The 24,519-nt window shown below is 48.4% G+C and overlaps 1 protein-coding gene across 2 annotated transcripts in view; it reads left to right on the top strand.

The window, feature by feature from the left end:
- TGFBR3 (transforming growth factor beta receptor 3) overlaps positions 1-7,720 on the top strand; it is a 182,393-nt gene extending 174,673 nt beyond the window's left edge. For both annotated transcript variants that reach the window (XM_064488706.1, XM_064488705.1), the window contains exon 17: positions 4,353-7,720. In XM_064488706.1, coding sequence (XP_064344776.1) covers positions 4,353-4,471 — 119 coding nt within the window. In that variant the 3' untranslated portion in view covers positions 4,472-7,720. The remainder of the gene's footprint in view (positions 1-4,352) is intronic.
- Positions 7,721-24,519: the final 16,799 nt, after the last annotated feature.

Below are 24,519 nucleotides of genomic sequence, written 5' to 3'. Positions count from 1 at the left end.
TGTTACCCGGGCCAGGTATATTTACCACATTTCCCTTAGGTAGACAAAGAGATGGTCTCTACTTCACAGGGTTATTGGGGGTGAGTACTTAAACAGGAAATGCATATGAAAAGCTTTCTGAACTCCAGAATCCTACAAAAATGTAAGGTTTCTCAGATGTGTAGACAGAAAAAAAAAAAAAAATCCAAGAGCAGAAGGAACATGTTTCCCAGAGCGACAGAAACCGCCGCAGTGCTGCGTCAGCGGTGCCTGTCCCAGCCGCCGTCCTCGGCTGATCCCGCCACATGTTCTTACAGCAGGAGTCAGGCCCGTTCCCAGGTCCACCTGAGTCGGGCAAGAGCTTGTAATTAGAAGCATCTCTAGAGGCTTCCAACGTTTTTAGAAATCTGAAGTTTCTCCAAGCCCTCAAGTCTAGTCCAGGCGAAGACAGAAACAGCAAGAAAGCAGGCTAAGGTAGAACCAAAGCAGGAGGCAGGCGGCTACGTCCCGGGGATCAGACAGGTGCAGCCACAGCGGATGGGAACCCTGGGACGGCTGCAGAGAAGGTGGGAGCTGCTCCTCTCACCCAGGTGCTCGGGTTAAGTCAAAATAAGATGCCCACAGAAAGCCAAAGTGCAGGTGTCCACAGGCTGGCTATATTGCAGCAGTATAGAAAGAACATGGCAGGCAGGATATTTTGAAAGATTTTGATTCCTGCCTTGGGACATTCCTGCCTTTTGCCAAACGTGTAACATCTGATTCACCCCCTCCTGCAGAGTATTGCCTACAAAAGGAAAGTCTTCTTTCTTGAAACGTGAGGAGGGGCAATTTTTGAAAATGATGAACAGTGATTGAAAGCTTCTCTAAAGAAAGGTGGTGTGGTTCACTCTCCTTATGGGAGTGAGCTTGTGAAATAGTCACAATTAGGGGATCAAGAAATTGAGACAATAATTGGTACAAAATTGCAACCAACACATAGGCCTAGAGGAAAAGACCTCTGTTTTCTTTCTAGCATCAAGTAATATTAAGTCTAAATCACCCCCAGGCATGTGGTTTTCAGTCCAATGCTTAAATGTCTCCCAAGAAAGAAATTCCATAAGTTCCCGCTCTAACTAACCAGTCCCCATAATCAGCAAGTTCTTTTCTCTGTGACCGAAATCTCCATCTAAACTTATTTCCTCTTGTTCTGCCCTCAAGGGAGATAAAGAACACCTGTCTGCTGCTCTGTGTAATAATCCTCTGTGGGCACTGTTTGCAAACAGTCTGCTTTGGGCTCAATGATCGAGATTCCTCTCACCGTCTTTAAAATTCTTGTTTTTTCCCCATAGAGCCTCTTCGTGTTATCCACATCTTTCTTAGATAAAGTTTCTTCCCCAGGCCCTGCGGCGCTGAAGGACTCAGAGGTACGAGTCAGGTTGTAAGGCAGACTTCCCCAGAGGTGGCAGGGAGCCGGACCTGGAGCACTCCAGGCCAAGCTAAGCAAAGGAGGCAGGTTGTCCCTTACGACACACACGTTTCTGTTCCTGAAAGCGTGTCTGGCAGCACCGAGGCCCTGCCACAGGCTCCCGGGTGAGCTGAGGGATGCGTCCTTGTCCTAGCACCCCTCCTCCCAGGTACCCCATGTACCAGATGCCCGTTTCCACTATCCACCCCCTCCTCCCCAGATGTCTCCCCCTCAGTGGTTTGAGATGGTAGGAGCGAAGCACGAGGACTGAACACGTTTCTTCTCGCGGCCAAGTTTGATGTTTATGGGCAGCGAGGCTTCGCTGAACCCCTCACACTCGCTAAGTGAGGTCCTCCCTGACCACCTTCTCCAGAGGTAGGCTGGTTGTGTTTGTCACCCCACGGGTATTTTAGAGAAAGTCAGTGCTCCAAGAAATCGGAGGCCACTGTGACAGAGAACAGGAGCCAAGGAGCCCATCTCAGAAAACCCAAGAGACAGCACTGCTCTTCAAGCAGAAGCACCTGCACACGAAGCCTGCTTTCTCACGGCGAATTCTCCTGTAGCGCCACCTGCACCTGACAGGGAGAAAGCTCCCCTCAGCTTCTCAGAAGGTGGGACTTCTTGACGTTTGCTCGTCCTGGGGGAGCTCACGTCTCTCGCGTGAGAACAGCCTCGGGCGGGAGAGAGCGTTGTCTACGGGAGGTATTTTCAGCACTTCTAAGGAGGATCTTTGAGAATCCGTCGGCTCAAAGTCGCTAGATCATTAGGCTAAGCTGGCTTGTCCACTGTGCTGAAGGGTGTCCTGCAGTCGTGAGCACAGGGAACTTTGTTTTGTTTTGCTTGGGGTTTCATTTTGGACAGTGTTTGGCATTAGCTGTAGAAGAGTTTTCAAAACTCTGGAAGTTGAAAGACCTTTTTAATGGGCAGCGACTAAAATAAACTGACATGGCAACAAATTATATTTGGCAAATAGACATCGGAAAGCAAATATTCAGACTTCCTGGGCAGGGAGGAGCGCTGGCACTCTTCCTGAATGTGAATAATCGGCACATGTCAAATTGTGGAGGAGACAGACTGGCTCACCGTCAATTCGTGAGCCACAGCCATCCTGCCCGGCTGCTCCCAGGCCGAACAGACGGCGCCCAGGTGAGCCGGGCTGGGGGGTGGGTGCTGCCTGGCCTCGTGCTTTTCTGACGTAGCCTCTATTTAAATGGGGAAATGATATTTTTAAAATGTGCTTTACACAGCACGCAGCCGCATTAGCCCTGCTAATTGATACCATGAGAATCCAGCTGGGTGTGGAGCAGCACGGGGCTGCCAGGGGACTGCGTTTTTCAAGTGTATCACGAGTTGTTCTAGTGTCTGGAGACTTGGGGGGTTTTCTGCTTTGGGCTTCAAGTTCTCACTCTGGGGAAAGTGGGTTTCTGGCAGAAAGTCGCTGTCACTGAGGCAGACTTCCCCACCTTTCGTTACTGCACACACGGAGGGTGGAGGGCAGTGCTGGGAAGGGTCCGAAAGATGAGTTGCTGAGAAAAGAAGAGCGAAGTGCAGTTTCTCGGCCTCTGGGGAATGTTGACCTGCTCTCCCCTCTCCTCCCGCTGACCCCAGATGAACAGATAACCAGACGAAATGCAGCAGGGGCCAGATATGCAGCAGGAAGGCCCCGAGGCTGAGGCAGGAGCGTGTGCTGTAGCCAGTGCTGGAGGAGAGGGGTGACGGGAAGGCGGTGGCCAGGCCCAGAGGCCTGGGCCGCTCCGATGTTGTGCAGACCTGCTGCGCTGGCAGAGGCTTTAGAGGGGCCCCAAAGGGGAGGGGGAGGCCTGGGCTGAGTTCCTGTCCTGGGAGGGCAGGGCCTCTGCTGGTGTGTTTTGTTTTCACGAAGAGGCCAGAGTGCTGCTTATCTCCGGCTGATAGCTGTGTATCTCAGCCTGACAGGAAGGAGGAGGCTCATTCACAAACAGACCTGGCCCTCTGGGGCTTCCCACACCGGGGCGGGGAGACTGCTGGCCAGAAGTTCATGAAGTTTATCCTTTGACTTTTCAAAGAAAATGCAGTGTTTGTCATCAGAGAGCCTTGATCGTTTTTCCCTACCGGGAGCCATTTTTTGAGGGCTGCTCTGAGGCCAGTTTCGTTGAAGACAAGACAGCGCTAGAGCCTTCTGCAGCGCTAAATGCAGACCATGTGTGCGGCCCAAGGTTCCCTCCCGTCCGCAGCACTGTGCGTTTGGCCCGAGGAGTGCAGTGCAGTGGGGTGTGCCATGGAAAGTGGGGTGCTTCATGTGGTGGGAGATACTCAGGCTGCAGCCTGCAGTGAACCTCAGGATGGGGGGGGGCTGTTCCCTGGCACCTAAAGGCCCCCATGTGCTAACAGCTAGACCCCAAAGGTCCTCTGAGAGCAGCCTCCTCCCAGCCCTGTCTCTCAGGTGGGCTGTGTGGTTGGCGCACGTGACACTCCGCTGTGGTTCGGGGAAATCCAGGCGCCACCACCTCCATTTTGACAAAATGCATTCAGGAAAAGGCCTCCAGACTGCTGCGATTCTCTTACTACAACATGGAAGTCCCGCCCTCCAAACCCAACGACACCTTTATGGGGGAGATATTCCCTGAATACAGGTGCTTGTCGGCTGAATCGCACAGCACAGACGACGGCAGCTTCTTCAAAGGCCGTAGGCGCTGAGATCCTGGGGCTTTGTCCTCAGCTCTCTGGGGTCTTGTCCCCTGTAACTGCCTCTCAGCTTAAAAACGGTTCTCTTTTCCCCACGCAAGCAGCTTTAAAAGCAAAACACCGACAAACAGAGGAGTTTTAGGGTGGAAGGCCTTCTGGTCTAGTTGCTTCTGCCCACGGTTGAGAACACCAGATGAGATGGTCTTTTCAGGAGTGCACGCGGGTAACGTGCGTCTTTCTTCGCCCCTGTCTTCATTCACTGCAGGAGAGACGGCAGGCAGGCAGCAGGTCCCCACCTCCCCGCCAGCCTCGGAAAACAGCAGCGCGGCCCACAGCATCGGCAGCACGCAGAGCACGCCCTGCTCCAGCAGCAGCACCGCCTAGCCTGGCCCTGGCCTGTGCCCTGGGTCCAGCCCGCAGGCTCCAAAGGCTTAATTGTGGTTCCCTTGGAAAGAGAGTGAATTTCAACATACAGATCACCTGTTGTGTTCACCACCCCCCACCCAGGGCCAATATAAATGTGGGCCCTGGGCTTCTGCAACACACTAGAATTCATCTGAGAAAGCTAAGGTGGTGGCCTTCTCCACCCGCCCCTCACAGGCTTGGGGGTTTTCAATGTGAAACACATGCCAGTTTTTAAGATGCTGCTTTGTCCAGGTAAGAATGTCCATTGTTTGGGGCCCTGCATGTTACCCGGACTCTAGGAGCTGGTGAAGGCAAGTAGCCAGATAGGAGAACCCATGAGGCCTTGCGGCCAGAGATCCTTTTACAATTGGACCAAGACGTAAAACAAAAGAGATGCTTCAGGACTTCCTCAGTGTGCTCCCCCATGTCTGCCTTGCACCTTCTGGATGCACACTTCTGGCCTTGCTGCCACGCCTTGTGAGGAGTGACGTGTGGGCTGGACAGGTCCTGCCCTCAGCGGCTGCATCCTGACACACGTCAAGGCAACATTCCTTTCTTATTCCCTGGGGCCAAAACCAGTGCTGGCTTCCTCATCAGCCTCCTCCTCCTCCCCACCAACAGCAAAAATGTCTTAATGCAAGTTTTGTATTTCTCTATAGGCATATAGAAATTGAAAATGACCAAAACCTGGGACTGCAGATTTGTGCCCATTTATGACATTGTATTCTGATAAATTAATGTATAAGTTGGGGCAAAATCCAGTTGTAAAGTTGAGGAGGAATTTGCACAGCAATGTACGTGCCAGTACAAGTATATGAAATGTCATTTGGCACATTCTCTGAAGAAGAGACAATTTGTTTCCGTTTTAAAAACGTCCTGTGCCTTCAAGGTTGGAACTTACTCTTAAATCTATTTGGGAGAATTAGCGTTTCCATGCCAAACCTGACAACCTTTTTAATAGACCCTTTTCTAAGAACCAAGCTCCTGTAAGATGAGGATGTATGGCAGACCCTTTCGGGTTCCGGCTGGTTATCTGAACAGCATCACCGGTTCTGCCAAGAAGGCGCTGCGGTGACGGGAGGGGCGCTCACTTAGGTTGCTTTATGTCTCTTGCCTTGAATGTATCCCAGAAACTCAAAGAGGGATTTGAGGTGAATTTTATTAAAATCGAATAATATGATGCCACTTTGCAGCTAAAATAAGCTCAACTGATACCTGTATGTTAAAAAAGAACACAGAGGGAAGTTCCATGTCGGATTATTTACTACTGAGGAGAGCTTCATTGCAAATAAATATTATTCTTTTCCCAGAATTCCCTCCAAACAACTCTACAAATAGAACAGGCAAAATTCCTAAGCAAATCTCACTGCCCTTAAACTAAGGAAGCTGTACTTAGTTCTCTGTGAATGGAGCCTTAAGTAGGAAATGTTGGTGATGCCCAAGACTTAAAGACAACAAGCAGGTGGAGGTGGACGATCATTGGTGCCTCATCACAGAGTCATGCTGTAGTTGATTTGACAGTTACAGATATTCAATCAGGATAATTTTAACCAGAACAAATCAAGGGCTAGGATTTCCAGGCTATCTACATTGATAATTTTGCAGATTTCCACATACAAGTGAAGATACAAGATTAGGAAAAAACTTCCCTTCAGTTAACTTTTTTTCAACATAAAGGTATCAGAGTGGAGGACCTAGATTACGCTACCTGTGTTTGAAAATAATGCGCTTTGCCTAACCTTCAGCAGAATGTATTGTTTTAGCATATTCTATGTATAAGAAAGTTTAAAGATGTCTTCAAAGAAGACTAGAGTCTTTAAGTCACTTATAGCTATATTTTACTACAAAAATCTGTGTATAAAGATATATTTAAGTGTTTTAGATAAATTTAAGTTACTCCATATGAAATGTTTAATTACAGTTACTGTGAACTCTTTTGATCAGTTCTTTGTGTTAAAAATAAAAAACCCTTTCCATCCTATTAAAAAGAAAATTAGCTATTAAGAGGTATTAAAAGATCCAACTCTTAGATGGACAGGGTTAAGACCTTTGGTAATATATTTAAATATATGTTTTTGAGAGAGATGCTACATTGCCAATGATTTTATAAATAATTTAAAATTAACTTACAAATTTATAGATGCAAACCAAAAGATTTTAAAAGAGAGAGAAGAAGATAATCAATTTTTGTTTGTTTGGGTTTTATTATCCAGAAGTATTTACTCAGATCAAGAAATCCATGTTGATGAAACCTGATTCCATGTTAATTGGAGAGTGAATGTCATTAAATAGTCCTGAAATGTCTCTAAAAAATGAACATTAAAAAAAGGGTGTTTTCCCCCTCGCTTTCTGTTATAGCATTTCCAGTGGCTTCATACTTCACGGTTTGAATACACAGTATACGCTCTACTTTATCACACATCCTGCAAGTTGCTTTAAAATTGTTCTATTCCAGTTAAATCCTCTCTCTGCAGAGCCCTTTGTCACTTCTGCAGGCTGCACCCTTAATTTGCAGAGGCCATGTTGTTTGTTTGTTTGATGCTAAAGATACTGTTGAGATGCTCTAAACGCCAAGGCAGATCGTGTGTGGTTCTCCTGTAGCTCTTTGCCGTGTGGTGTTTACCAGCTGTTACTCTTATGTGTTAAAAGTCAGATTCCTTCTGTCTAAGCTGTTTCTATAGCATTTTCTAAACAAAACAAACACAAAAAAAAGGCCTTTTCTTTGTCTGTAGTGAGATGGTGAACCCGTTCCCTGTGTGTGTTCCGCAGTGGGCGTGACTGCGAGCGTGTGTGGGGGCGCGCGCACGCGCGCCGGCCTTTGTGCACTGTAACTACCTCATGGTTTGAGTGGTGGCTGCACTGCTGTTGTGTGAACAGAGCACATTTGTTGGGTGAATCGCGTGTGTGGTTTCTCCCTGTTTGTTCTAGCTGGGGGCTGTTCATGAAACTGACAGATGTTTTTCTAAAAAGGATTATTATCAGTTTCCAAATGCAATACTTCTCTCTTCTGGTTTTTCCTGAATGAGCCTGATTGCGTTGCTGTTTGCATCGTCTACGAGGGTAAAAGGAGTGCCCTTAGAATCGCTGTGGCCAGTCTGAACACCCCTGTTGTACTCTTTTCTCTGTTCAGTGTGTCGGCAATTTTGTGAACATGCTTAGATGTATACTTTTGATAACCACAGTTTTAAGTCCTTTATCTGTGCATAATAAAAAGATATATATCAAGTATTACTATGTGTCTTGTTTGGTCATTATTAAGCTCTACCCTCAGGCTGATAGAACCTATGTTTGTGCCTTTCTCCTGAATTTACCGTCCACTACAGCGGTGTTGACAGGGAAGGGGGGCTAAGCGAATACCCTAGGCCTGCAGGGCAGAGAGAAGGGCTGGGCAGCCCGGAGGGACAGGGCAGCGGCTGCCACTCTTGGAAAATGTGGCAGGAGACCTGGCATCCATCTGGGGCCGTCTGTCAGTCTCCTAGAGGCGAGGAAAGAGGACATAGCATGCTTTTCGGAACTACTGTTTCCATCCTCCCCAACCGCCTCAGCGCTGCCCCAGCCTCCTCTGTCAGTGCGGCGTCACCAGCATCCAGCTGCCCAAGCCAGAAACCTGGAAATCTCTCTGGACTCCTTTTTGGCTCCCACACCCCCAAACTCATAAATCCAAGTCTATTCTACCTTTGGAATATCTTTCTCCAAACAACGGACTGACGTTTACTCTTTGTGCTGTTACCCAGAATCCAAGCCCGTGATCCCTTAAACTGAATCACTGCACGAGACTAATGTGACTTCCCAGCTTGCTGCCCTCCCAGTCCCTCTCCGCCACGCAGCTGGCGGAGTCCGAAAAAGACGCAAGTCCTGTCACTTCCCAACTTCAGGCCTGTAGGTAGTTCCTCTATTTGCCTTCAGAATAAAGTTCAACCTCCTAAGCATGATTCAAAGAGAGCAATCTGCCCACCTTCCCAGCGGCTTCTCCAGACTCTCTGGAGCTCGTGTTCTACGGGGCATATCCCCCACCCAGGCACGTTTATATTATGAAAACAATAGTTTCCTTTTACTATCAAAGATGAAATTATAACATTGAATATGTTTACAAACCGCACTCTCATAGCCTTCTCTTTCCCTTTGGAAAATTAGTGGCTTAGATGATGAGAAACAGACACAAAAAGGTACCAAGGCCGGGGGCCCGCACCTCGCACCTCGCACAGGCAGGTGTCCGCACAGCAGGAGCGGCGTGAGGCGTTCAAGCAGCATCTCGCTCCAGTGACGTCGGAGTCCTCGTTGCAGATGAGAGTCCAGCTAGCTTTTAGTCCCAAAGACTGTGCCTTGGAGCCAGCTCCTCTCCCAGGGGACAGAGGGAGATTTGACAGGCCAACCAGTTTTTCTGCTGTTAAATTCCCTTTGTGTCTACTGGAGTAGAAATCCAGGTCACCTGCAAGTAGACTTCAAAAAGTCCGTGAACTGCCTGAAATTGCATTTAATTTCTGCATTGAAGTGATTGGACTTTTTTTGTTGTTTTGAGTTTCTTCATTCGAAGAGTCCATAGCCCTTTTGTAGGTACGAACCTCATTATACGTTTGCACACGCAGTTAATACAGACATATAACATGAATGCAAACAACAGACAAGCGTAGCAGTGAAAAAGCCCCTGTAACCGTTGAAGTAAAGAAAATAATATTGACTTAGTGAATGTGTTCCCAGATGTTCCCTTATGTTCACGTCGACACGTACACATCACTACAATAAATGAGATTGCATTATCACATTTGTGACTTGCTTTTTCCACATGGCATATCTCTCCATCAGGCTTCAGAAGATGAGTGCTGATCATCATTTTTGCACTAGACTTTCTTCAAATTGCCAGAGTAAGACATGGCCACTGTAGGAGGTGAAATAAAAGAGGTACTTGTTACTGCCCGCTCTCCTCCAGTCACTTCCCTGGAGGACGATGTTGACAGCCTGTTCTCTAACTCACGCATGTTGATGCATGCTCACAAAGAGGGTTTCTTTTGTTTTATGCTGTATACATACTCCAAAACTTGCCTTTTTTCTTAACATGGACCTCCCTTTAGTTAGTAAATATGAAACAAATTCATGCTTTTTAATGGCTATGGAATATTTCGTACGATGAATTCAGCCAGTTCACTGCTGATGAACATTTAGAAGTGTGTTCTTTTCAGGGTTTTGTCAAGATACTCCTGCTGCAGTTTACATCCTTGGGTGTGTCCTGGCATTCAAGTACTTTAAAGCCAAAAAAAAAAAAAAAAAGTGATAGAATCACAAAGAGAAATTGACAGATTCACCATCATAATAGGAGACTGTAACGTATCACTCTCAGGAGTGGGTAAATCAAAAAGATCTGCATATGGAAGATTTGAACAATGCAGTTATGCTTGATCTACTGGGTAGACGTAGAATCTGTAACCCCAAATTTGAGAACTTTGTCTTATATTGAATATTTATACAAATTGACCACTACTAGCCCATAATGGAATTCGCAGCAAATATCACAAAACTTAATCATACTGGGCAAGTTCTTTAACCAAATCCAAGTAATTTACAAATCAATAAGAAAACAATAATCAATATATTTGGAATTTTAAAAACACTCATGATTCAAAGGAGTACTCATAATAGAAATTAGAAAATATATAAACTTGAAGAATAAAAATACTAAGTTCATATATGCAGCTAAAGTAGTAATTTATGAGAAATTTTTAAGTAAAATGCTTACACTGGGAAACAATGGAAGGTTGAAAGTGAAGAGTATCCAATATAGCAAATTGGGAAACATGCCAAAAACTAAATTATTATTTTAAAAGACTACTAGAAATAGACAAAAATTAAGTGAAAATAAATGCATGCATTAGGAATAAAAAAGGACAAATCAATAGATAAGACAGATTTTAATAAATAAGGGATCACCATAAATAATTTTCTTCTAATAAATTTGAAAACTTAGACAATGTGGGAAATGTAGAAGTTAGGGTCCTGTTGGGTAAACAGAATCCACACTGGGTATTTAAACAGAAAGAAATTTAAATCAGAAATTGATTAAGCAGATGTTGGTTGGCTAAAAAGGTGAAGAGAGGACACTGAGGTACCTCAGAGCTAATAAATAAAGGAAAAATTGCATCCCTGGGGCTGAGGACTGTTAGAAGGCAAAACTAGGCATGGTTTGCAGAGTCCCAGCACCCACGGTGTCAGGCGGATGGAGGAAGACAGGTTAAGGTCTGGGAGACGAGAGCTTACTAGTAAATGGCACAGATGATTTCCTGGAAAAAATAGAATTTTCCAAAACCAATTTAAGAAGCAACAGAAAATTAAAACTATATCTTCAACCATCAGGGGTTTAAAATGTACTCACAACAAAACAGAACATAAAATTAAAAAAAAAAAAAGCTGCTAAACCCAGATGGTTTTATAGGTAAGTTCTACCAAGTAGCTAAAGAAGTGATAATGGATGATGCCACGGTCATGGTGTGTCTTTTATTCTGGGGATGGCAGGTCAAAGGGGATGTGTTTTTACTACCAATACCTATTTACCACGTTACTTTTTCTAAAGGTTGTCACAAACCACATGGCCACAAGCCTTCCCACCAGCACTGGGCATGCTGAAACAGAGCCTGGGCTCCCAGACCGCACAGGTTCGAGTCTCGGCTCTGCCATTTGCTAGCTGAGTCATTTCCTTAATTTAAACAAATCTACTTCTTAGCATTATCACGAATATTGAATGAGATCATCCACATAAAGTGTTTAGCATATACTGGTCCACTTAATAAATACCATCTGCTAGTATTGTTACCAGCATTACATGTTTTAAATGTTGCAGATCTGATGGTTGAAAAATTGTATCTTCTTATTTGAATTTTATTATCTCATAACCAAGCAGGTTTAAGTTGCTATAAATCATTGGCCTTTTCCAGGTTCTTCTGTACATTTCCATTTCCTTTGTCCACTTTTCTATTGGGTTGTATTTTTCTTAATAATTTCCATAGTTATGACATTATATGTCATATGTCCTGTACAACAAATATTTTTTTCTAATCCATTTCATTCATTTTGGTTATAATGGATATCGCCAAGATAAGATGTTTAATTTTTATGTTGTTGAACATGTCTACCTTTTCCTCTTGGGTTCTGGGTTTCCTGTCTTTCTTGGGGTCTCTCTAGAATACACTAATAGTTTTATTAATTTATCTTTCAAATTTAGATCTTCAGCTCCCATTTCCTGACGGTTTGCGGGTGGTTTGCAGGCGGGCGTCAATGCTTGTTTCCTTCAGGTGATTATTCGGTTTTACCTGAAGCACTTATTTTAAAATGCAACCATTTCCCACGGAATTAAGGTTCTGAAAAAGAATGGTGAGGGGGGTCTGGCCTCAGCAGATACTAAGATTTAGCATAAAATCTTATAATAAAAACAGGGTGATATTCACATAGGAATAGTTAAGCAGATTTCTCAAAGAGATAAAAGCATTCAGAAATAAGCCTAATTCATTGAGACCTTAACATATAACAACTAGTCACAGTTTCCTTTTGATTCTTAAAGGATTCCATGACCCCAGAATGGTTATAAATCCATGACCCAAAATATGGGAGATAGGTTGTCCCATTTTCACTGGAAAAAAAAAGAAACAGATCTGATTTTCCCCCCTGTTATTTAAAAACATTTAGAGAAAGTGTCTGAAAAACAAAAACTCAATTAATGTTAGGTCCACCCCCAACTTTCTTTGGGGCCGGTGCTGCCACCCCAGCAGATCTGGAGGGCAGAGCATCAAGCCAAAGAGGGTTGTTCCAGATCCTTGAGGTGTCATGGAGTTTGTTTTGTTAGGTTTTGGACTTGCTTGGGTCCTCTCACGCCTTCCTTCTTTCCTATTTTTCCTTTTTGGAATGAGAATTGTGGGGGAGGAAAAAAATTCTTCCCTCTCCCCTTCTGAGTTCTTAGCTGAGACGTCTGTAATAAAAGACATATTAACAAGAGAAAAATAAACAGCAGCTTATTAGCATGTATGCCTCATACACACGAGGGAGACCCAGGGACCGATGAGGGCAGCAGGAGGCGGCGTGGCGCTCAGGGCTGGATGCCGTTTCCGGGAAAGAGGAGGAGGGGATGTAGGCCTTTCAGGGGAGCGTAAGTGATTTTTAGGAAGGGTGAAAGGAGAGAAGGTGTGAGAGGTTGTGACATGTTCGGGTTTGGTACTGATGTCTGTTCCCGTCTCCTGTGGTGAGTCAGTCTCCTCTGGGTGACAAAGTCAGTCTTCTCCTGGGAGAAGCTTCCTGACAGTTGAGTTCCTTTTGGAGGATGTGCCTTCAGGCAGCTAAGGGGGAGTGCAGCTCAAAATAATCAATACACCAAGCCTGCACGGGGTGGGGCGGCGTGACTCCTGCGGTCCTCCCATCACCCCTTGGGGCGGCGTGCTCTGCTAACCTTCAGGATGGCTGTCCCACGCCTGCCTCACTGCTGTGACTTGGAAGCATGTGTCCTGCTTGGCTTTGTGGTTTCAGGGCTGGAGAGGACGTTGCCTCAGAACGAATTGTACCCACCTCGATTCTCACTGATATCAGATGATGTTTAGATGAGACTTTGGACTTTAAAGGTGACCCTGGAATGAGTTCAGACTCTGGGGGCTGCTGGAATGAGCAGAACATATTTGGCACGTGAGAAGGACATGCCGTGGGGCGAGGGCCGAGTGAAATGCTGCGAACTGAATGTTCGGGTCCCCTCACAGTGTGTATGTTGAAGCCCTAATCCCCAGGTGACGCCGTTTGGAAAAGAGGCCTTTGGGGGATACTTCGGTCACGAGGATGGAGCCCCCACGATGGCATTGGTGCCCACGTGGGAAGAGACAGGAGCTAGCTCGCGTCCTCTCGCTGCCATGTGAGGATACAGGGTGAAGACAGCCATCTGCCAGCCAGGAAGCAGCTCCCACCAGACACAGCTCTGCCAGTGCCTAGATCTCGGACGTCCAGCCTCCAGAGCCGTGAGAGATCAACGCCTGTGTTTAAGCCCCGCGGCTGCGGTGGCTGTCGCCGCAGCCCGGCTGACTAAGATCGGAATCGGTGATTTGCATGATGACTTACTGCTGCTCCTGCTCTTCCTTCTCCCACGTGCATGTTTCTAGAAAAATTAATAATAGCTAGCCAAACATCATTTATGAAGTGTTGGTTTCCTCCTGCCACTTGTGAGCGTTACAGTTCTGCCAAGGGAAGAAAAATTACCAGATGCCATTTTCAAGGAAAATGTACAGATCTTTTTTGTGTCAAAGCTGCCAGCCTACAGCATCGCTGCTCCCTAGCACAGTGTGTTTGGAAATGGGTGCGTGGCTGCTTTATAGATGTCACTGATAATCTACAGGTTGAGTTTTTGCATATTTTCTGTCTCTGTGTCTAAATTTCAATCTTAACTTTTTCAGAGGAAATGAACACTGCACTTTATGTAGATTTTGTTTCCCACTAAAAATAAAGGTCATATGACATCACCTCCTCTTCTTTTGAAGGTCACAGCTGGAATTGATTCTTAATGACCTTCTCCATTTATTGCTTCTGAAATTTCATTAAAAAATAAAATAAAATAAACTTTCAAAGTAGAACTACATGACTGAAGTGAACTCTACCTTGACTTAAAGAGAAATGAGGGTTGCAAGTGCACACACACACACACACACACACACACTACCTCCCAACCATTTTCCTCTTTTTTTCCTAACAAACATGTTCTCAATAGTTTTTTTCAGCTCAGAAGCCCCAGAAGTGAGGGTCCTTTTACAGACCACAGCATCATCTGTACAAGAAGGATGGACAAGGAGAACAAGAATTTCTCAGCTTTAAAACCCAACTGGGCTCCCTCCACTTGACCAACCCAAGATTCAGAGCTGAAAGTCCTCACAAGTAACTTGGGTGGAGCTGCTCCTGCCGCTCTGTTACTCGTCCCAGTTCACAAACTGCGTATGACATAGTTCCTGCAAAGAACACAGTGCACTTAACAAGAGTGTTGAAATAATACTGAATTTTAAAAGGGGAAAAAACACATGGATTTTGTTTGATGGAGGGAAAGGGTAGGAAGAGAAAAAAACAGGACTGTTGGTGTTAAACCTCAACCCAGATAGTAACAATCGACCCCCAAAGTGGAAATCAGAGCTTCAGATCTCTTCTCTATCAGAAACACAAGCTTCTGGGGCCCCTAGGCTTTCAAGGCAGGTCCTGAGTCTGCAGAGGAGCTCCTCCAGTGAGGAGTCCAGCTATCAAATTCTGTCCTGAAGCGCAGTGGAGAGGCCAAAACCAGCAGCTTCCTAGCCTGTCAGTCAGCCTTAGAATGAGAAGCACCTGTCGGAGTGTCCGGCCTGGGTTCCGGGGAAATCCACCATTCTTCACCATGTCTGCACAGTTTGCAGTTTACAAGTACATTCCAACAGAAGGTAATTCAGTTATTGTGCCAGCAAAGGAAAAAGCGACAAATCTTTAACCCAGCCAGACAGCCTCCATTTTGACTGGCTGATTTTTCCCCTTTGGTATATTTCTCAGAATCCCAACGTGTATGATAGAAACTCTTTAGTTACTGACAGAAACAGTCACAGGAAGTGTAGGAAGCAGTTAAGAGAAGCATGTAGTGGAAATGGAGGATTTGGTTTCAAGTCACTTCATGCCTGTGGCTCTGAGCTGAGTTGCAGTGGAGAAAAACCAGAAGCAAGTATTAGGAGAGAGGACCCCCACCTCCCGTCCTGTGCCCCGTGCCTGCTCCAGTCCCGCCTGTCCATCCGCACTGCCTCTCACCATCCCTCAGATCCTAACATCCCTCGTGGGCCTGCTGGTGCACAGCCTTCTCCATGGCCCTGTGGGACCTGCCCCGTCTGCGAGTCGTTTTCTCTCTGAGCTATGGCGGCCCCGTCACACTACCCCTTGCTCAAGGCAGCGAGCTTGTCTTCTCCCACCCTCACAGCAGATCTGTCTGCAGCAAGTCCTACTGACTTTATTTCCAAAACACGTTCTGCTGCTCCCGGCCACACCACCTCAGCCTCGTCTAAGTCGTCCTGGTCTCTAACAGCAACCAGCGCAGATCAGACTTCTGTGTCCCTCCTGTCTCACTGCGCTTTGCTCCCCACTTGGCTGCTAGCCAGAGCGCTCTCTTCCAAACATGCTAGATCTGGTCAATCCCCCGTTTAAAGCTCTCCCCATCACATTTAGAACAAATTCCAAAGTTTTCCTATCACACTTAGGAAAAGCTCCAAATTCCTATATCTTTTCTTAACTCAACTGGTAGGTTTTCTTGTTTATTCATTTTTGTCTTTAACTTTTTTTAAAAGTTTTGAATAAAAATATAATTTACCCCGTTTGAAAATGTGAATGAGAGGAGAAAGTGCGTGTTCGCAAGTCCTGCCCCCACTCCTGGCTTTGCCCGCCCTGCTCCCCTCGTGGGTGACCACCTTTACAGCCGCGCCCTATTCCTTAGAGTAAATGCAAGCAGACAAGAATCACTTCTTGTTTTCTCCGTTTTTGCTCGCTGATGGCACGCTGTACACGCTCTGAACGTTGCTTTTCTCACCTGATATGTTTTGTTTCCGTATCAGAATATAAGACGGTTCCTCGTCCTCTTTTTTTTAATAGCTGTGTAGGGTTCTACCATGGGAATATGCCATAATCTATTCAACGTGCCTCTCTCAATGCATGCTTGGGTTCTTTCTCTCTCTCACTGTTACAAACAAGCTGCAATAAGTAGCCTTGTAAGTAAGTTTTTTTGGCTTGTGTGCAGACAAATCTCAAGGATAAAGTCTCAGACGTAGGATTACCAGGCCAAAGATTAAATGCGTTTATATTTCTAATAAATATTTCCAAACTGTGTTCTATTGAAGTTGCACCATTTAACACATCTGTCAACAATGCCTGTTTTCGTCTAGCTGCACCAGTCGAGTACATTATCCAACTGCCAATCTGATGGATAAAAAAATGGTATCTCAATGGAATTTTAATTTGCATTTTTCTTATGATGAAGGAAATTGTGCATCTTTTTCCATGTATGTGGATCATTTATTGCTGTCTTTCTGTGAACTATCTGTTCTGTCGTTTTCCTGTTTTTCTATTGGGATGTCCTTTACCTTCTCGATTTCTAAGAATTCTTTCTACGTTAGGGAGATTAGTCCTGTAGCTGCGATTATCTTGGCATTTAAAGATCTGACCCTTCCTTATTTCTGACCTTAGCTAATGGAAACCTCCTGCCCACCTGTTAGGCTCTGACCAAGATGATCTGTGATCTGTTTCTTGCCTGTGGGCCTTTAAATTTGCATCCCTCTGCCTGGATTGTTGTTCCCCAGATCGTCACTCAGCTGGCTCCTCCTTCTTATTCAGACCCCAGCTTAAGCATGCCTGGGAAACTCCTCTCTGGCTCACCCTGTGTACCCTAGAGCCCTGCTCTGCCCCATTACACCATTCGGGTTAAATTCTTTGTAAAGCACTTAATTTCTAACTAACATTTTTTCTTGCTTTAGGTTATTGTCGGTCTCTTCCTGTCCGGAATGGGAAACAGGTCTGTCTTGCTCATCACACTATCCCCAGAGCTTAAAACAGGGCCTGGCACATAGCAGGCACATCGCACAGGTGCTGTGACTCATGAAGCCTTTCGTCCTCTCTCCAGGTGTCTTCACGTGCCCTGGCAGTGTGCCGCATTCCCTAGAAAGAAGACTGAAAGGAACTTTTTTTTTCTGAGCCACCAGTATGTGCCACACACGGCCAGGCTGTGCTACGCAGTTCATGCCTTCCTCTGGTCACTCTGGGCCGGTCAGCATTATGTTCACTTTTATCAATAAAGCTGTGACTCTAATAAGCCCCAGGAGAAGGTGCCGGAGAACATGTGGTCTATGCGTGTGAACCCAGACGCAGCCCGCTGCTTTCAAAGCCGCTCTCTTCTTGCTGTAACATATCTAGGATACGATTATAATTCTTGAATTTCTGTACAGCACCTACTTGTTACTGGCACATTTACATGCTCAATAAACCAGAGAGTCCTAATAGGGCAGAGCCCGACAGGGCCTTAATGGTCACCTAGACATAACCAAGAGCTGCCATAGTTTGCAGCTGGCCCAGGACGCAGCTCTGCAGCCGCTGAGTCTTCACCACTCGCCTCCTCCTCGCCCCCTGTTCTCCCGCCAAGCTCCTTCCCACCACAGGGCCTTAGCACTTCCTCTGCCCTCTGCCTGCAATTATTTCCTTCCAGACACTCACATGGCCAACTCTTTGTCATCATTCAGGACTCAGGGCACAGGAGCCTTCTCTGACCACACATGCCAAACCAGGCACCTCTCTCACCCCTGTTACTCTCTATCCTGTACTGCTTTTACTTTCTTCTGAGCACGCCTCTCAAGCTGGAATCCGTAATTAGCTGTTTTCTTGCTTATTGCCTGTCTTTCACGCAACGGATCTCCTTGAGAAGCGGGCCTTGTGCAGTTTGTTCATGGCTGTATGGCCAGTGTCTAGAAGAGCAGATCTGTAACAAATTCTATGAAATTTAAAAACTAACAGGATGGTTCTAGAAACAGCATGGAAAGAGCACAGGCCTAGGAAGCTAAGCCGGCTCAGCGATGACCCAGCTGCTGTATCAGCGCGTCACCGTGCTTTGGTTTTCTCGTCTCTCAAGTGAGGAAATGGGTGTCCTGTGGCCCCTTGCAGTATAATGAATCTGTGACGTTTTAAATTATTCATGTGAATCAAGCGTGATGTGCAAGGAGATGAAGTTTCAGCATAAACGTTTTTTCCTAATTTTTTTTCCATTTGGGATACAAATCCTAAAAAGTATCATACTTTTCAGCTTTTAAACAAAATAACCAGAACATCATTTACCTTCTTATTGAATCAAAGTTCTCACTCCTAAAAGCAAGCACTGTACCATGTCGCAAGGAAAACGCCGGGAGGGTCAGCTCCTGTCAGCTGGTACTTCTCATCGCGGTTCGCATTCTCCTGCGACTTCAGACGTCTGGCCACCGTTGGCTGGACGCTGGACATGATGAAGGCCGTGTTGCTGAACTCCGGATTTCACTGTCTTCTTTAATCGGCGGTTGAGTTTCGTTCTGGCCGGAAAGTAATTTACTCGTGGATCAACTTGGTCTTTTCAAGACTCGTGCTGAAGCCTTGTCAGGCTGGGTCTAGAGCACGCCTTCTCTGAAGTCTGACTCACTGTGACCTGACCTTCCCGGGCCTCCACGGACTCTAACGCCTCCCGGTCCTGTCTGAGTTCCTGAGGCGGTTTAGTCCACAGCGCCCAGTCCGTCCTCTGGTGGTTGTACTTGGCCCAGCCTCGTGGAGTCTCTCCCCGCGTAAACGCAGCTTAACATTCAGCCACAGATTCCTGCGGCCCCCTAAGCGGATGTCCAGAGTCCTTCCTCCGTGAGCTCCCTCCTCCCCGGTCCTTGCCCCACGAAGTCCATCTGCCTCTGCAGCCCTGGGCTCTGACCCCGTCGTGCCAGCGCAGCGAGAGGCCGCTCTGCGTGGGTGCCGCTCCCCGCACCCCCAGGGTAAAGGGCTTGCGGGCAGAAAGCGAGGGCCGCGGAGGGATTTGTCGCTTTTGCTCCCCTGCTCTTGAGGGTCCTGTCTAGTGTCTGCGAACAATTATCTTGTATGCTTTTGCTAGTTTGAGAATTGTTTCCAGTGGGAGACTAGTCTGGTATCACAAGGGCTAGAGGTGGAATGCACCTTCTCCAGGGCTTTTAAGGTGCGTAAAAGCCATTTGCCCTCAGAGAAAATGACCCCAGGGTGCTACGTATTCTTGTATTTTTCCTGGGCACAAATATGGTGGTTTATAAAGTTCAAAGAAACTCAAAAGATACAAACTGACGCAGTAACTAGATACACCCCTGGTGCAAATCGCTGGATTGCAGGGAATCAGGATTAAATAAATTAATGACCAACGGTACAGGCCCAGTGATTGACACATAAGTAAGTATTTGATAAATGTAGTCTTTTTCCTTTTTTTCTAGGGGAGATGTTTGAAGTCAAGTCCTATTTTAAAGTCATTTGGTGAACTAGTTATTTAAAGGATTCCTGTGGTGAGTCCTTCTCCAAAGGAAAGGATCCTTTTGTGAAATGCATAAACTCCTCCTAATCTTTTTGTAAATACAGATTTTATGTATCTGGTTGGCCTAATGTGTGCTGCGAGGCATTTGTTTGCTAAGGCCAAGTGTGGGTGCGGATGTGGACGTGTGTTTGGGAAACGGGTAAGAAAGAAGAGGTCTGTGCCGTGTCGTAAACCCTGCTGGTCTGGGTAGAAGCCATGAGGTTTTAGAACTGAATTTTGCGTGAGATGATTAGACCACAACAGATCCAGGGTGGAAATCCCTGCGCAAAAGAGGCAGCGATGGCCCGTTTCTGCAGCTACCTGCTGCCCCTTGGGTTCTCATGGAACGCTTTCCAAGAACCCGGCGGGAGGCTTGCCAGGTCCTGTCTCGTCCACGGCAGCCCGCCCACCAGCCACGGCGGCCCCGCCCACCACCCACCGCGGCCCGCCCACCACCCACCGCGGCCCGCCCACCCCTCTAGACACTTGTGTGGCTGGTGCCTCCTGAGCGCTCCCGGCTGTCGGGTTCTGGTCCGTGTGCGGGAGACTCAGCAGTGAACAGCAGACCTGCTTTCGGAGAGCTCACATTTTAGGGGGGAGGCTGTTAAATATACAGAAAGACAGAGCAATGTAAGAGGGTTGGGGATAGGCTAGATGGTGAGGAATGCCCTTTTGATATTGGGAGGGGACACCAAAAACAGCACACCTGAGCGGAGACCAAAAGAAAGAAGGGGAGAGGCCATTAAATACCTAGGAGGGAACGAAGCAGGCGAAGGTCCGGGTGGGAGCAGCGCCGCGGCGCGGGGGGCGGAGTGGAATGACGCAGGGCTGAGGGCTGAGGCTGCCAGGGGAGGCGAGGGACGAGGAGACAGGTCGGAGCTCACCCGTCAGGTAGTCTTGGAGGCCGTGGCAAGGACTCCGGGTTTTATTCTGGATGAGACAGCAAACCACTGGACAGTGAACTGCGAGAGGCTGCGATCTCACTTTTTGTTTTTTCTCTCACATTTTTAGAGGATCAGTCTGGCTGTGGAGGCGAGACGGGGAGCGGACCAGTGAAGCTGCTCTTGCAGTAGTCCGGAGGAGGGCGGACTGGGCCAGGCCAGGACGGCAGCAGCGAAGCCGGCAAGAAAGGGTCATCTTCTGCATACATTTCAAAGGAAAAGCTGACAGTGTGTGCTAAGGGGCTGGATGTGGGGTGTGAGAGGACGCAAAGCCAGGGGTGACACCCGAGCAGCTGAAGGAGCAGCAGGGCCATTTCTCGGTGGGACTGAGTGGAGGGGGGGGGGGTGAGATTGGGAAAGAAGGTCCAGAATTCTCTGTTCTGAAGGTTCACTGCTAGGTATCCAGGTGAAGGTGCTGAAAAGGCAATGAAATACTCAGGCTTGGAGCTGTGGGGAGCATTTTGACCTGGAGATACAAATCTAATCGTCAGCACAGAAGACGGTGCTTAAAGCCGCAGCACGGTGAGCTGTTGGTGGTTAGGGCCAGGACGGGGGTGCCACAGAGCGGACTGGGGTGGAGCCGTTACTGCAGGGGCGCCAACACTGGTGTTACCGATCGGCTCTGGGCCCCAGGCGCTTCCTCTGCAGAGCAGAGATCACCCCTCTCAGCTCTGGTCACTGTGACGGTTAAGTGAGGTCAAGTCCTGGCCTGGCCGCACGAGCCCACAGAGGGACAGGAGACGGCTTTTCTCCTTTTCCCAGTGGCTTCTTCCCCATGTCTGCTGCACGGAACATCACGGATCTGGACGGAATCACTGCTCAAGCTGCTCTGAGATGGTGAGGATGCGTCGTGGCCCTGGGAGCCTGCTGTGTTGCCAGCTCGTAGGGCCACCCAGAGCCCGAGGTCACACGGCCGACAGCAGATTTGCCCTAAAGGTCTGAGAGGCTGGTACCCGTGCAGGATGGCTGAAGAGGCGTGAGGCAGGGCGGAAACAGGTTAAGGAGGACCCCTGGGGAGAACGAGGGGGGTCCTGGCATTGCCTTCAGAGCCAGATGCCCATCCCCCGGTTGCCGGGCCACTGTGCTCTCAGCTGACGCCCCCTGAGGGTGTCTCCCCCAGCCAAAAGCCACCTGCCCGACACCGTGCCCTGCACTGGTTGCAGCCTGCATTCAAAGGTTGGAGGAGGTGGAGTGTAGAGTCCTGGCCCCTGGCTTCCAGACAGGACACCTTTGATGGGCGCATGGGTGTGGCTCCCTACGGGACAGCTGCAGTGTTTGTCACAACCACATGGCAGCTCAGCTCCTCCCGCTGCTCCCCCTGGCCTCCCCCCCTCCTCGCAGGTGTCTGGCCCTTAGTCAACCCCCTGCCTGCAAACCTCAGAGTGTGTCATCTGTCCCTCAGCACACCTGAGCCTTGACGGATGGGCCAGGCAGGAGCCTTGGGAAGCCGGCTGTACAGTGGGGTTTGGAGCTGAGCCGTTCCCAGGCAGGCTGGCTGTGAGGACCCCGTCCCTCGTGGTGGGCGGAGCCTCCCAGCCCCTGGCAGCGTGGAGCAGCCAACTGTTAAAACCAGGACCGAGAGTCAGGTGGTAACGTGCCCCAGCTGGGGGACTGCTGGGCTGCTGAGAGAGGAGAGGGACGTGTGCACACCTTGGGGACGGGGGGCGAGACGGTCCTGCGGGCCCTGGGACAAGGGGAGGGCCCGGGCAGGATGTGAGGCTAGATGAGAGAAAGTGTATTAGTTATCTGTTGTTGCATGGGAATCCACCGCAGATGTAGTGGCTTAGAACAACACACATGTATTTTCCTCACAGTCTACAGACACAGATGAGGAATTCCAGTACAGCTTAGCGGGCTCCCCTGCAAGGCTGCAATCGAGGTATCAGCCAGGGCTGAGGTTTCACCTGCAAGGAGCTACATCCAAGGTCATGTGGTTGTTAGCAGGCTTCGGCTCCTTCCAGACTGTCTTCATGAGGGCCTCAGGCTCTGGCTGGCTGTCTGCCTTGGTTCCCAGCCGGGGCCCTCTCCTTAGTACAGCTCGTTACACGGCAGCTTGCTTCTTCAAAACCAGTGGTGCGGAGAGTCTCCCAGCAAGGCAGGTGTGTAACATAATCACACACATCTCAGCACACGTCTGGGTCACACCTGAGGGGAAGGGTTGCACAAGTGTTTGAACAGAAGAGGCCAGATCGTGGGGGTCACCGGGAGTCTCTTGGCACAGGGTTTATTGATGTGGGAGCGCTCTCCTGCGATACAGAGCCAGGCATCCTGGCAAGGGCCCTGCGAAATAGTGCTAATGTGCTGCTAGGGGACAGCAACGGCCCACACTAAGTGAAGTAGAAATGTCACACTGCTGTGGCAGATGGCGCAAGAAGGGACCAGAAAGTTCAGAGCAGAGGGCGGGCAGGAGGGGTTACTCTATATAAGACTGGGAAACCCAACAGCTCTTTCCGTCAGGAGGGCCCAGAGGACACTGTGTTTGCTAACGTGATGTCATGCACGAAGGAGAGCGACACTGAGTGTCCGCTCCAGAGGCTGCGGCTGGACGAGGGGCAGAGCGGCAGAGGCGGGGAGAGGCAGGAGGAGTCTGGACCAGATCTGCGGACAGGTTGAATGTGGGGTGGGAAAATCAGATGAGAAAGGGTTTGGGGGCCAGGCAACAGAAGAACAGAGGAACATTTACCGAGCTGAAGAGAACTATGAGGCGCTGAGAAAGGGGGCCGAGATACAATATTGAGATTAGGCCATTAATAACTGTACGGTGACCTCTAAGTGTTCAAGGGGAAAGTTGCCCGTCTCTCACTTTAAACCAAAAGTTGGAGAAGGTTAAGCTTAGAGAGGAAGGCGTGTCCCGGGAAGACCGGCCAAAGCTAGGCCTCCTGCCCCAGTTAGCCAGGCTGTGAGCGCAAAGGGAAAGTTCCTGAAGGAAATTAAAGTGCTACTCCAGTGAACACACGGATGGCAACAAAGTGAAACAGCCTTGCCGCTGATAATGGGGGAAAGTTTGAGGGGTCTGGATGGAAAATCACACCAGCCACAAGGTTCACTTAAACCAAAGCCTAACCCAGAGCAGGGCCCTGACTCTCCTCAGCTCTGTGAAGGCTGAGGGGGAGGAAGCTGCAAAGAAAAGTCTGAAGCTGACAGAGGCCGACTTATGAGGTTTAAGGAAAGCAGCCGTTTCCAAAACACGGAAGCGCAGCTGAAGCAGCAGGTGCCGACGCAGAAGCTGCAGCCAGTTCTCCAGGAGATCCAGCCCAGATGGCAAGGAAGGTGCTGCACTGAACAACAGGTTTCCAATGTGGACGAAACAGCCTTCTATTGGGAAAGGTGCCACCAGGACTTTCACAGCTAGAGGAGGAGCCAGCGCCTGGCCGCGAAGCTCGCAGGACGGGCGGACCCCCGTCAGGGGCTCGCGCCACCGGCGCCTTGACGCGGGAGCCGCCGTTCGCTTAGCGCTCGGAAAGCCTAGGCCCGTGAGAACCGGGCCCAGCCCGCTCTGCCTGTGCCCTGGAGGGGGAACAGCTCAGCCCGGACGGCAGCACACTCCCTCACAGCGTGGCTGACTGGCTATTTTAAGACCACCTCTGAGACCTACTGCTCAGCAAAGACTCCTTTCCAAACACGACCCCTCAGTGACAGTGCACCTGGTCACGCAAGAGCTCTGCTGGAGGTGGACCGCGACACATCTGTTGTCTTCGCGCCTGCCCGCACAACACCCCCACTGCAGCCTGTGGGCCAAGGAGTACCTTCCACCCTCAAGTCTTGTTCTTTAAGAAATACATTTTGTAAGTCTGCAGCTGCCATAGATAGTCGCTCCGCTGATGGATCTGGGCAGAGTCAACTGAAAACCACCTAGAAAGTAACCACCATTGCAGATGACGTTAAGAACATTCATGATTCATAGGAAGGGGTCAAAATACCAACATTCACAGGAGTTTGAAAGAAGTTGATTCCAACGCTCATGGATGACTTGGAGCGGTTCAAGACGCCAGTGGAGGAAATAATTGCAGATGTGGTGGAAACAGCAAGAAAACAGGAATTAAACGTGGAGC

The sequence above is a fragment of the Camelus dromedarius genome, chromosome 9 (assembly GCF_036321535.1).
Source record: "Camelus dromedarius isolate mCamDro1 chromosome 9, mCamDro1.pat, whole genome shotgun sequence".
NCBI classification, from domain to species: Eukaryota; Metazoa; Chordata; class Mammalia; order Artiodactyla; family Camelidae; genus Camelus; species Camelus dromedarius.
Note: the sequence above shows the minus strand (reverse complement) of the source record. Positions and strands in the feature narration are given on the sequence as shown.